An 11,976-nucleotide genomic window follows, 5' to 3' on the forward strand; every position below is an offset into this window, starting at 1 on the left:
TCAGGCGCGGCGCTTCCCACGGTAATAACGGTAGCACCGGTAGTACCGGTAGCACCCGCCGCTGCTGCCCTGCCCGCCCCGCCCCGCCCCGTCCCGCTGCCGCTGGCCCGGCCATGCTGCCACAGTATGGCCTCTACGGAGCAGGACGCGCTGGCCCTGCGGGAGCAGCTCTTCCATGAGCGGGTCCGCGAGTGCATCGTGAGTACCGGGGCTCCGCGGTGAGGGGTGGGGGAATGGGCACGGTGTGGCCGGGAGCCGGGGGTAGGCTCTGGGAGCCCGGAGTCCCCTGCTTTGGAAGGGCGGCAGCTCTGCGGCTCGGCCGGTGCTGTGCCCCACACCCTGCCCTTATCGGTGCCAGAGCACCGTGGGCTGCCATGTGCCCCATGGATAGCGAGTCCCGGGCTCGCGAGTCCCCAGTCCAGCTCTGGGCTGGAGCCCCGGTGCTGGGCCGTGCCTGCCTCGCCAGAGAGCCCCTGGGAGAGTGCCAGGGTGCGGTGAGTTAGACCCGAGCCAGGCCCCTGGCTCTGTCACTGCCCCGGGGCCAACACTTGGTGTCCCTAGGAAGGAGCCCTGTGGAGCCTCCCCAAAACATGGGCACAATGCAGGGAGGCCAGGCGTGTGTCTCAGGTCCTGCTCTGCTGCCACGGGCTCTGGGATGAGGATGACACGGGTGTCCGGGGCCCTCCAAGATGTTGTGTGTCAGGGAGCACCTCGGGCGGGAGCTCCCCAAACCCACCCTGAGGAGCTCCTGATTCAGCACAGCCAGTGTGGAGCTCATCCAGCCCGACCTCCCTGTGTGTAGAGGGTGTTGGGGGTCCCGGGGTGCAAGCAGAGACGGGAGGATCCTCTGGACCGCCACTCCTGGGGCTCCCTGTGCCCCCACCAGCAGTGCTGCGGGTGCCCCGCTCCACCCGTGCCAAGGTGGCGGCTTCGGGAGACCTTTCCCCGTGCTGCCGCGTACCCGCCGGGATGAAAGGTCACCGCGCTCCCCGCACGCCACGAGCAGGGGCGGCAGCGCTACTGCAGCGGCCTTGGCGCCAGCTTCAAGGCTGCTCCTACGGCGCTGGAGCCGGCAGGGCGGGGGCTGCGGGCTCCGGCTTGTCCTGAGTCCCCCAGTCTGGGTGCTGTGGCAGCCTGTGGGCACCCATGGGTGAGCCCCCATCCCTGACTGCACTGCTTGTGCTCTTCTGCCTGCAGATCTGCACCCTGCTCTTCACCAGCCTCTACGTCCTCTGCCACTTCATTATAACCCACTTCAAGAAGCACACGGACTTTGCAGCAGGTAGGAGGGTGGGAGCTGCTGGAGCTGTGTTCATCCTCCCCAGGGCTTGTTCTTCCATCACCCCCCTGGGAGCTCCAGGTGCAATGGAACAGCAGCAGAGCCCAGACCCACCCCAAGAGGGTTTCTCCAGCACTGGGATGGGCAGGAGTGAAGCCTCCCCCAGCCCAAATGGTTTGGAATGTTCCCCTCTTCAGAGCACGATGATGAGGATGCTGCTGTCAACAGGATCGCGTAAGTTCCTGCCCATCCGAAGCTTCTTCCTGAGCTGGGATATCAGGGCCCCCCATCCTGTGATGTCTGGTGACCGTGGGAACTGACATTGGTCCCTGCCACAGGCTGGGGCTCTGCACCTTCACCCTTGCCGTAGCACTGGGTGCTGTCCTCCTCCTGCCCTTCTCCATCATCAGCAACGAGGTGCTACTCTCCTTCCCCCGCAACTATTACATCCAGTGGCTCAATGGGTCCCTTGTCCATGGTGGGTGCACAGGGTGGCTGCAGGATGCCCCAAGGGCTGTGGGGCAGGGTCTGCCACCCCAGGAGCTCACCCCATTCTTGTCTTCCTCTTCTCCAGGCCTCTGGAACTGGGTCTTCCTCTTCTCCAATTTGTCCCTTGTCTTCCTCATGCCCTTTGCCTACTTCTTCACCGAGTCTGAGGGCTTTGCAGGGTCCAAGAAGGTGGGTGGTGGTGTCCCCCCTTGTCCCTCTCTGTCCCTGGCTCCCCACTAACCCTACTCCCACAGGGCATTATGGCCAGGGTATACGAGACCTCAGTGGTGCTGCTGCTGCTGACACTGCTGGTGCTGGGCATGGTCTGGGTGGCCTCCGCCATCATGGGCAACGACGCAGCCAGTCGCCAGTCGCTCTATGGTGGGTGCAGCCGGGGGGCCTGGGGCTTATGGAGCTCCAGCAGGGCAGGACCAGGCCTTGAAGGGAGGGAGGGTTTCCTCATGCTGCTGGCCTGACCCTGCCATATCCACAGACCTCTGGGAGTACTACCTGCCCTACCTCTACTCCTGCATCTCGCTCTTTGGGGTGCTGCTGCTGCTGCGTGAGTCCTGGGTTGTGGCATGTCCTATGCTGGGTGCTGGTCCCATGGGTGCCTGGCTGAGTGCAGGCTCCAGCCCTTATCCCGGCCTGTTCTGGAGTGCAGGGAGGGGTAGGATCCTGGGTCCCCCCCTCATCCTCTCCTCTCACTGCAGTGTGCACCCCCTTTGGCCTCTCCACCATGTTTACTGTCATGGGGCAGCTGCTGGTGAAGCCCTGGGTAAGGTGCTGTGACCTCCCGGGGGTGTCTGGTCCCACATCCCGGGTGCAGGGTGCACCCACACCCCTCTTGCCTGCTGCTCATGGGCTTCTCACCCATCCCCAGCTCCTGGAAGACCTGGATGAGCAGCTGAGCTGCACAAGGCTGGAGGAAGCCGCTGTGTCCCGCAGGATCTGCTCTGGTGGGTGCCCAGTATGGACACCAATCTGGGCGGGAGCTCAGCATAGATGGGGGCCCCTCTGCCCTCCAGCCCCTCAGCATCTCCTCCCTGGCAGGCAAAGCTTCCTGCTGGCTCAACTTGAACATGGAGCTGCTGCAGGAGCAGCTCTTCACCATCCGGAACAAGAGGCGGAAGCTGGGTGAGGATCCTGGGGGAGAACCAGCTCCCTCCAGCTTGGCACTGGGAGCACCGGTTCCCTGAAAGGGTGGGAACTGTAACCCCCTCTACTGGCACCCATCAATCTGCTGCCCTGATCTGGGGTTTCTGCTCCCCTCTCACCCCTCTCATATCACATCCCCCCCCCTCCCCAGAGCTGCGGCACCGAGCATCTCCCTGGCAGAGGAACCTGGGCTACCCCCTGGCCATGCTGGGCCTCCTGGCGCTGACTGTGAGTGTCCTTGTGCACCAGGGGAGCTGGAGCTCATCCTGGTGGCCTCAACCCCCCTCAACCCCTCCCTGCTCCTCTCAGGGCACCTCTGTGCTCATCGTCTGCTTCCATGTCCTGGAGCTGCTGCTGGATGATGCTGCACTGCCACGGGGCATCGAGGTACTCGGGTGAGGAGGGGATGAGATGGAGACAAGTGTGTCCTATGGGATCAGTCCCACAGCCTCCTCCTCTCCCACCAGGACGCCTCCCTGGGCCAGGTCTCCTTCTCTATCTTCGGCTCCTTTGGTGCTGCCCTCCAGGTCATCCTCATCCTGTATCCTTCCGGCGGGCACTTGTGGCCCCAGCGCTGTCCCCAGGGTTCCCCGTTCTCCTCCTTAACACCCCTCGCAGGTACCTGATGGTCTCCTCTGTTGTGGGCTTCTACAGCTCCCCCCTGTTCAGCCGCCTGCTGCCGGTGCATCAGGACACCCCCCTCACCAAGGTGGGAACACTGCACTTTGTGTGTGTGTCCCCATCCAGATACCACAGGCACAGAGTCCCTATGGGGCTCCAGCACTGGGGTCCACGTTCCCAGCACTGCCCCCCCGAACACTCCTTTCCCTGCCCTAGATCATCGGGAACTGCGTCTCACTGCTAGTGCTCAGCTCGGCCCTGCCTGTCTTCTCCAGGACACTGGGTGAGTTGCATGGGGGGACCCAGTGTGAGCCCAGCCCTGGGTGTCCCCACATGCCCTGACTGCCCCCCCCCCCACGCAGGGATCACCCGCTTCGACCTCCTGGGGGACTTTGGCCGCTTCAACTGGTTGGGGAACTTCTACATCGTGTTCCTGTACAACATGGGCTTCGCGGCCCTCACCACCCTCTGCCTGGTCAAGAGGGTGTCCTGGGCCGTCCAAGCTGAGCTCATCCGTGCCTTTGGTGAGGGGGGGACACGGGGCTGGGGTGGGAGTTGTGTCCTGGTTCCCCCCTCCTCACCTCTTACCCTCTCCCTCTGCCCAGGTCTGCACAAGCTACCTCTGCCTAAGCCGTGCTCCCGGCGCCTCACCCAGCCCTGCTAGTGTGGGGGCCAGGGATGCACCACCCTCTGTCACTGCACGGTCCCAATGGTGCTTCAGGGCCATTGGAGCCCCCCCAGGGAGAGCTGAGGCTCTGCGGGGGGGGAGCTGCCCGTTTCCAGCTGCGCTGCTGAGCCTTGGCCTTGAGCCGTGTCCTTGTCACAGCCCGCCCTGGAGCTGCGCTGGCAGCAGCTCCCCCCTGTCCATTTCCATACCTCATGTAAAAGCATCAGAGTCACTATGGGGGGGGCGCGTGGTCCCTCCATGCCCAGAGGCACCCCGTGTCACACTGGGGGGGCACTGCTTGTCCCCCACCTCCAGGCCTTTGGCCTCCCCGGGGGAGGAGCAGGGCTGGGGGTGAACTCCCCCCGGTGTGAGGAGTCTGTCAGGTCTCTGCTACCAGCAAACTCGGTTGGAGCAATAAAGAGTCTCTTTTTTTATACAGAAATACCTACATTTGCAGGGGTTTATTTACCCTGAGCCCGTGGGGGGCCTCAATCCTGCCCATGCTCCCTCAGTATTGACCTTCATCCTGGCTGGGGTTAAGGAGCTCCTTCGAGGTAGGGCTGATGTTGGGAGCAGCAGCCTTGGGGGGCACCAACCTCTTCGGGGTGCAGGCAGGGAGGGACTGAGGGGCCCGGGGGGGGTCGGTCCCTGCCCCCCTGGAGTGGGGGTGTCATGCAGCTTAGGAGGAAACTGCCCCAGGAACCGGCTCCCCCCCCCTCGGGGCTGGGGGTCCGGACCCCCCCCACCCGGCCGGGGCCGGGCAGGAAGCGCAGGAAGCCTGCTTTATATTGCAGGAAATGAGGCCATCGGTGCCCGCGATTTCCCCGCGATCTGCTCCCCTCCCAGTTACCCCGGGCTGGCACCGGGGCAGCCGCGGGGGGCCGGGCCCACTCCCCCCCGGCCCCTTTCCAACCCTCCACCACCCCGCTGCTGCCTCCTGCCCTCGACGGGGTCCCGGCATCTTTGGGCGCTTCTCCGGGGTGTTGGGGGATGCTGGAGGTGCCTCCGTTCCTGAGAGCGCGGTCCCAGCCCCGGGGGTGCCTCCATCCACGCCGAGCCCGGTCCCGGCGGGGGGGGCCCCGTCCCGGGGTGCGGAGGGGCCGTGCGGGGCAGGGCAGCTCGGCGGGGGCGGCCCCGGGGGATGTGGCCGCCGTTGCCGCCGCTCCCGGGGGCCGGGTCCGAGGCGGGGCTGCCCAGGGCCGGAGCCGAGCGGTCGCAGGTGGGAACAGCCCGGCCGGGGCAGCGCTCGGTGCAGACCGGCACCCAGGGGAGCCGGTACCGGGGCTAGGCCAGGAGCGGGCACCGGTACCGGGGCTCGGACTGAACAGGGGGGACCGGGGTGTTGCCAGGAAGCGGGTCCCGGGAGCGGGGCTGTGCCAGAGGACGGAGCAGGTGCCTGTACCGGCGGCGCAGCGTTAGGATAACGGGTGTCCCCGGTGAGAGGAGTGGCCGGGACCGGGGCCGGCGCCAGGAGAGGGGGGGTCCCTGTCCCGAGGGGCGGTGACAGGACAGGAGAAGGGTCCCGGGGCCAGAAGCGCAGCGTTGGGACCGGAATAAGGGTGTCCCGGTACCGGAGCGACGTGCGGGGAGCGGAGAGAGGAGCCGCTACCGGAGCGCAGGGTTCAGACGGGGAGAGGAGGCGAGTTCGGGGCGCGGGGCGCCGGTGCCTGGTGGCCGGTACCGGGACGCAGCGGGAGGAGCGCGCTCCCCTGGGCTCGGTCTGTGTCGAGGGGTGCGGCGCCAGGCGCGCGGGTGCCGAGCCCGTGGGTGCGGAGCCGGCTGCGGGGGGGCCGTTCCGGTGCCCGGGTGCTGCGCCCCCAGTGGGTGGCGGCACCGGTGGGGGGGGGGGTCAATCATCCCGGGCGGCCGCGGATCCCGCAGCGGCGACGGGGCCGTGGGTGTGAGAAGGAAACGGCGCCGACCCGCCCCTGGCACCGCGACCCTCTAAAAGCCCCGGGGCCGCCGCAGCGGGACCATGCCCGCCCCGGCCGCCCGTGCCCCCGGCCACTGAGCGGGGCCGGTGTCGGCAGCGGGGGTCGGTGGCCGGGATGCCCCGGCGGAGCCCGCTCGCCCTCGGCCTGCTCGGCCTCGCCGCCTGCCTGCTGACCGCACCGGCGCTGGGCTGCGGGCCGGGCCGGGGCCCGGTGGGGCGGCGGCGGCTGGGGCGGCGGCAGCTCTCGCCACTGCTGTACAAGCAGTTCGTGCCCAACGTGCCCGAGCAGACGCTGGGGGCGAGCGGGAAAGCGGAGGGCAAAGTGCTGCGGGGCTCGGAGCGCTTCAGGGACCTGGTGCCCAACTACAACCCCGACATCATCTTCAAGGACGAGGAGAACACGGGCGCGGACCGGCTCATGACCGAGGTGGGGGCTGCGCCCTGTCCGGCCTCGCTCCCGGGGGTACGGGAACGTGGCGGCGGCGGGGAGGCGCGTGGGAGTGCAGCGACCCTCCCCTGGCGGCACTGACCCTGCCGGGGTGCAGGGTCCGACCCTCCGCGGGGCCGGCAGCACCGGCAGACCGGGAGGATGGTGCGGTCACACCGCGCTGGGCATTAAGGAACCACCGCCGGGGACTAACGGGGCGGTGCCGATGGGACGGGCAGCGGGGAGGGGGCGGCCCCGGTACCCGTGCGCCCGGGGCGGCGTGAGGGGAATCCAGGGGGCCGAGAGCCCGGGATGCGCCGCGCCTCGCCCCGCCGGGATGCTCACGGTTGCCATGGCGAGGGGCGGCTCCGAGGTCGCCATGGAGACGGGGGATGCTGCTAGTGGTCCAGGCGGCGGCGGCGGCGGCGGCGGCTCCCGCGGGCCGGGACGCGGGGCCGGCCCGGGGTGCGGGCGGCTGAAAGGGCCCTTTGTGGCCGCTCCGGCATTCCCGGAGCCTGAGGTCAGCTCCGGGCTGGAAGGAGCCCATTGTCGCCGGGCCGGGCCGGGCCGGGCACATTCCTGCTCCCCCGCCGCTGCCGCCCCCCCGACCCGCTTTCCCGGGAGCCGCTTTGTTGCACGGGGGAGCGGGGGGCACCGGGCCGCGAAGGGACGCTGTGACCTCACCGGACCGGGGAAGCTCCGAGCCCCGCAACCCACGTCAGTGCTGCCCAAGAGCCCCCACAATCACCTCAGCTCTGGGCACTGGGGTCCCAGCCCCCCGGTGCAGCCCCCACAAGCCGGCGCTGCGCTCCCCACAGTGCTGCTCCGAGACTCAGGCTTCAGGGTCTGCTGCACCCCCATCTCTGCCCCACAGCCTCCCCGGGTTAATGAGTCACTGCCAGTGCCGCGGGGAAGGTGACACCATCGCTGTCCCCATCCTGGTCCCCTGCTCGTTCTGCCTGGCTGCCTGCGCACCGCGGGACCGGGGGGCATGTTAACGTTCAACCTGCACCCTGGCAGGAGGAGGGCATCTCTGCTGTGGCCCTCTCTGTGCCCATGGGGGCCCGTTTGAGCTCCCCCCAAGCCTCTGCAGGCCTGGTGTCCATCTGTGTGTGTGGTACCTGGCGCTGCCAGGGGCTGGGGGTGACACCAGTGCTGGTCCCCCCGGCAGCGCTGCAAGGAGAGGGTGAACTCTTTGGCCATCGCGGTGATGAACATGTGGCCTGGGGTGAAGCTGCGGGTGACAGAGGGCTGGGATGAGGACGGGCACCACCTCCCTGACTCCCTGCACTACGAGGGCCGTGCGCTGGACATCACCACATCCGACCGGGACCGGCACAAGTATGGCATGCTGGCGCGCCTGGCCGTGGAGGCCGGCTTCGACTGGGTCTACTACGAGTCCAAGGCGCACATCCACGTCTCCGTTAGAGCAGGTACCACATGGGTGGGGGACTGCCATCCCCATCAGCATCACAGCCTCTCAGCATCCTCTGCTCCCCCTTGGCGTCCCAGGTCCATGTGGGATGCAACCCTGCTCCGGTTTGTGTCCAGCGCCAGTGGGTTCAGCCCATGTCTGGCCCCAGCCCTGCACCCCCATTTCTTCCAGCCCCACAGCCCTGCAGCTCCCAGCCCCACAGCTCCCAGCCCCACTGCTCCCAGCCCCGCAGCTCCCAGTCCCACAGCCCCGCAGCCGCTCCAGCCGCCAACCCCCATCCGGCCTAGAAATGACAATCGACAGAAAGTGAAAGTGCCCGTAAATGTCACCGTCGCCAGCCCCGAACAAAGGGCGTCAGTGCGGGGCGGACAAAGGGGCCCTGCAGCGCCCCGGGAGCAGCGCAGGAACCGGGGGTGTTTGGAAAATACCGGCTTTGTTCCGGGGGTGGCTTTGGGGACGGTGGGGGGGTGGGGAGAGGTGGCTCCATTCGTGGCCATTTCCCTTGTGGAGGTGGAGGTGGCCGGCGGGGACAGGGCACCCACGGCTTTCCCCACCCACCCAGATAACTCCTTGGCCGTCCGCACCGGGGGCTGCTTCCCAGGCCACGCCACCGTGACGCTGCAGAGCGGCGAGCGCCGGGGCTTGGCCGACCTGCGCCAGGGCGACTGGGTCCTGGGTGCGGAGCCGGGTGGGCGCCTGGTGCCCACCGAGGTTCTGCTCTTCCTTGACCGCGACCTGGAGCAGCGCGCCTCCTTTGTGGCCATCGAGACGGCCAGCCCTGCTCACCGGCTGCTCCTCACCCCGTCCCACCTGGTTTTCGCGGCCCGCGGGGCGGCCAACACCACCTTCCTGCCCGTCTTTGCCCGCCGTGTGCGCCCTGGGGACGCGGTGCTGGCCCATGGCGCTGGCGGGCAGGGGCTGCGCCCTGCCCGGGTGCTGCGGGTCTCAAGGGAGGACGGCGTCGGGGTCTTCGCCCCGCTCACCTCCCACGGGACCCTGCTGGTCAATGGGGTGCTGGCATCCTGCTACGCCGTCCTGGAGAGCCACCGCTGGGCCCACTGTGCCTTCGCACCGCTCCGCCTCTTCCACGGGCTCCTCTCGCTGCTGCCGCTGCATGCCGAGGCTGGGAACGGGACGGTGCCGGAGGCCGGGATGCACTGGTACTCCCGCCTTCTCTACCGCCTGGCTGGGGGAGTGCTGGGCCACGAGGCCCTGCAGGTATAGGGGGTCCCAGCCCCTCCCAGTCACTGCACTGTAGATCATGCTACACACTGGAAATGGGGGGCTCCAGCCCTGGCCCCTCCTTGAACCCAGGGAGGAGCGATAGGGGTACCCCCGGCCCAGTGGGGAGGTTGGGGTGCCCTCAGCTCAGCTCAGCTGGGGACAGGGTCCCTGGGATGGGGCGTTATGGGGTGGCACAAGAACCTGGGTTCAGCCATCTCCTGTGCCCCGGAGCCCTCCTGCAGCGCTGCTTGGTCCCTGAGCACAGGACCCTGTGTGTTCTCCTGCTATTTATTGCTTTATTAACCACTGTGGCTGGGGCTGCTGCCTGTCGAGCCCAGGCTGGGCACCATCAGACCCTCCCCTAGGGCTGCATCCAGCCCAGGGAAGGCTGAATCCAGCCCGGGGGATGCCGGATCCAGTCCGGGGGATCCCGGATCCAGTCCGGGGGATGCCGAATCCAGCCAGGGGGATGCCGGATCCACCCGGGGGGTGCCGGGCCCGGCTCTAACCGTGCTAACCGCTAACTCGCCCCGCTTGAGAGGTCTATTTTTCTATTTATAAATGATAATATAAATGCTCCCGCCCGCGCCGCGGGGCAGGGCCCAGCCCGCTCCTAACCACGACTGTGTCAGAAACAGAGAATCCTGCTATTTAAGTCTTTGGGTAAATAAAGAGACTCTATGGCCCTTGTGGAGCCCTGCCTGGCGTTTGGGGGGGGGTGGTGGGGTGTCTGGGAATCCCGGTGAGCTGCGGCATTCCAGGGCATGGGGGTCCTGTGGTGGACGGGGGTACCCCGAGTGGAGTCCCTGGGATGGGGGTCCCTGCGGCTGAGCGCGGGGGTCTATGGGGCTGAGGGTGGGGCACTAGGACGCGTGTGCGGCCACCACGTGGCTCCGGCCGTTCCCTCCCGTTTCATGAATGGAGCCCCAGCGCCCCGCGCGGCCTGCAGGCCCCGCCCCTTTCTCGTCCTCCCGGCCAATGGGAGCGGGCGGGCGGGAGCTGTTGTGTCACGTGGAGCCTCCGGTGTAGTGCTGGCGGCACCGCCTCCCCGAGCCGCGGCGGGCGGTTTATAACGCTGGTTTCCGCGCCCGCCCGCGTTCCCCCCGCGCCCCCCCTCCCAGCCGCGGCTGGGGCCATGCCGCTGGTTCGCCACCGCAAAGTGCTCATCCTGGGGTACCGCGCCGTGGGTCAGTGCGGGCCGGGGGGCGCGGGGCGGGCTGCACCCCCGGGGGGGCCCTGCTCCGGGTGGTGGGGAGCGGGGCTGCCCCCAGGGCACGGGGGTGCACCGCGGGGGGGGGCTGTAACGGGCTCCGTGAGTGCTTCCCGCAGCAGCGAGATCGGAGCACGGCGGGTCCCTGCCCCACGTTGGCGTTGTGAGGCTGTGCTTAGCCCAGACACCCCTCTCGGGAGCACCCCGACTCCCCCACCCCGTCCCCACCTCTGTGCTTGTCCCCCCCCCCGTCCAGGCAAAACCTCCCTGGCCCATCAGTTCCTGGAGGGGAAGTTCGTGGAGTGCTACGAGCCCACGGTGGAGAGCAGTAAGTGCCACACCGCGGAGGGGTCCCCCCCTTCCCGCTGCCCCCGTGGGGTCGCGGGTGGTGGGGACTGATGTGTCCCCACTTGTGGGCTGTGCCCCAAAGGGGGCTGAGGCACCCTCGGAGTGTGGGGACGAGGGAGAAGTGGTCCCAGGGAGCCCCGTTAACCTGGCGCCACCTCCGCAGCCTACAACAAGATGGTGGTGGTGGGCAAGGACGAGTTCCAGCTCCAGCTGGTGGACACGGCCGGGCAGGTAACGCTGAGAGATGGGGGGTCCGGGGGGTTCGGGGCTGCTGGACCCTGAGCCCCCGACCCTGGGCTCTGCCCTCCCTAGGACGAGTACAGCATCCTGCCCCACTCCTTCATCATCGGCATCCACGGCTACGTCCTGGTGTACTCGGTGACGTCCCTGCGGAGGTGAGGGGAGGACACGCACCACTTCGCGGTGGGGGGGGAAACAACACTGGTGGGGGGCAGTGCCTGGCTCTCCCCATCTTCTCCGCAGCTTTCAGGTGGTGAAGACCCTTCACAACAAGCTCTATGAGAGCCGGGGGAAGACGCGGTACGTGCTGCCCCTCCTGGGGTGGGGGGGGGTCCAGGCTGGGCCGGCCCCTTACCCTCCCTGTTACCGCAGTATGCCCGTGGTGCTGGTGGGGAACAAGGCAGACCTGTCCCTGCAGAGGTAAGTGGGGGGTGTGGGAGTCCTGTCCCCCTTCCCTAAGGAGCCGGTGCCATCCCACCCGCCCTCTGCCGTGTCAGCCGCCGGGAGGTGAAGACAGATGAAGGGAAGAAGCTGGCGGAGTCCTGGGGGGCAATATTCCTCGAGTCCTCGGCCAAGGAGAGCCAGGTCTGGGGCAGGGGAGGCCGTGCCCGCACCCGGGGCTGGGTCCCCGCAGCGCTGGGGCTGATGCGTCCCCTCGTCCCCAGGTGACCCACGGCATCTTCATGAAGATCATCGAGGAGATCGACCGAGTGGACAACGCCTACAGCACATCCACCGGCTGCCGCCTGATGTGACCCCCCCGTGGGACCTTCCCCCCTACCACGGCACAAGGGCTCTGGGGCCACCTCGTCTCACTTTGCACTGTGGGACCCCTCACTTTGCACAGACTCTGGGGTGCACGAAGGGCTGGGTGTGGGGCAGGGGTCCACATCCCCCCATGCACTGGGCACCGGGTGACTGCGGGTGCTGCCCCGGCGTGGGGCT

The 11,976-nt window shown here is 68.0% G+C and overlaps 3 protein-coding genes across 8 annotated transcripts; all 3 read left to right on the forward strand.

Annotated features, from left to right (window-relative positions):
• Positions 1-40: 40 nt before the first annotated feature.
• LMBR1L (limb development membrane protein 1 like) lies at positions 41-4,438 on the forward strand. 6 transcript variants are annotated; one of them, XM_061361762.1, is made up of 17 exons: positions 41-198; positions 1,198-1,282; positions 1,477-1,513; positions 1,618-1,757; positions 1,854-1,957; positions 2,023-2,149; positions 2,262-2,330; positions 2,482-2,546; positions 2,652-2,727; positions 2,822-2,905; positions 3,078-3,154; positions 3,236-3,313; positions 3,394-3,467; positions 3,545-3,635; positions 3,764-3,830; positions 3,910-4,071; positions 4,153-4,436. In XM_061361762.1, the coding sequence occupies exons 1-17, from the start codon at positions 127-129 to the stop codon at positions 4,209-4,211; spliced, it is 1,467 nt and encodes a 488-aa protein (XP_061217746.1). In that variant the 5' UTR covers positions 41-126; the 3' UTR covers positions 4,212-4,436. The 6 variants fall into 6 exon arrangements, with proteins under 6 accessions (XP_061217746.1, XP_061217741.1, XP_061217742.1 ...); XM_061361757.1 differs by having other exon boundaries at positions 2,482-2,727; positions 4,153-4,437; XM_061361758.1 differs by having other exon boundaries at positions 3,910-4,436.
• A 952-nt stretch (positions 4,439-5,390) lies between these two features.
• On the forward strand, positions 5,391-10,771 carry DHH (desert hedgehog signaling molecule). Its single transcript, XM_061361763.1, has 4 exons — positions 5,391-6,574; positions 7,746-8,007; positions 8,572-9,896; positions 10,700-10,771. Exons 1-3 carry the CDS (start codon positions 6,263-6,265, stop codon positions 9,231-9,233), a joined length of 1,236 nt encoding a protein of 411 aa, XP_061217747.1. The 5' UTR covers positions 5,391-6,262; the 3' UTR covers positions 9,234-9,896; positions 10,700-10,771.
• RHEBL1 (RHEB like 1) lies at positions 10,085-11,955 on the forward strand. Its single transcript, XM_061361764.1, has 8 exons — positions 10,085-10,420; positions 10,700-10,771; positions 10,955-11,022; positions 11,104-11,186; positions 11,275-11,331; positions 11,404-11,451; positions 11,529-11,616; positions 11,697-11,955. Exons 1-8 carry the CDS (start codon positions 10,369-10,371, stop codon positions 11,784-11,786), a joined length of 558 nt encoding a protein of 185 aa, XP_061217748.1. The 5' UTR covers positions 10,085-10,368; the 3' UTR covers positions 11,787-11,955.
• The last annotated feature ends 21 nt before the right edge of the window (positions 11,956-11,976 follow it).

This window comes from Neopsephotus bourkii, unplaced genomic scaffold (genome assembly GCF_033783945.1).
Source record: "Neopsephotus bourkii isolate Nb327-2 ecotype Australia unplaced genomic scaffold, CSIRO-AGI_Nbou_v1 NB_1063, whole genome shotgun sequence".
NCBI lineage: Eukaryota > Metazoa > Chordata > Aves > Psittaciformes > Psittacidae > Neopsephotus > Neopsephotus bourkii.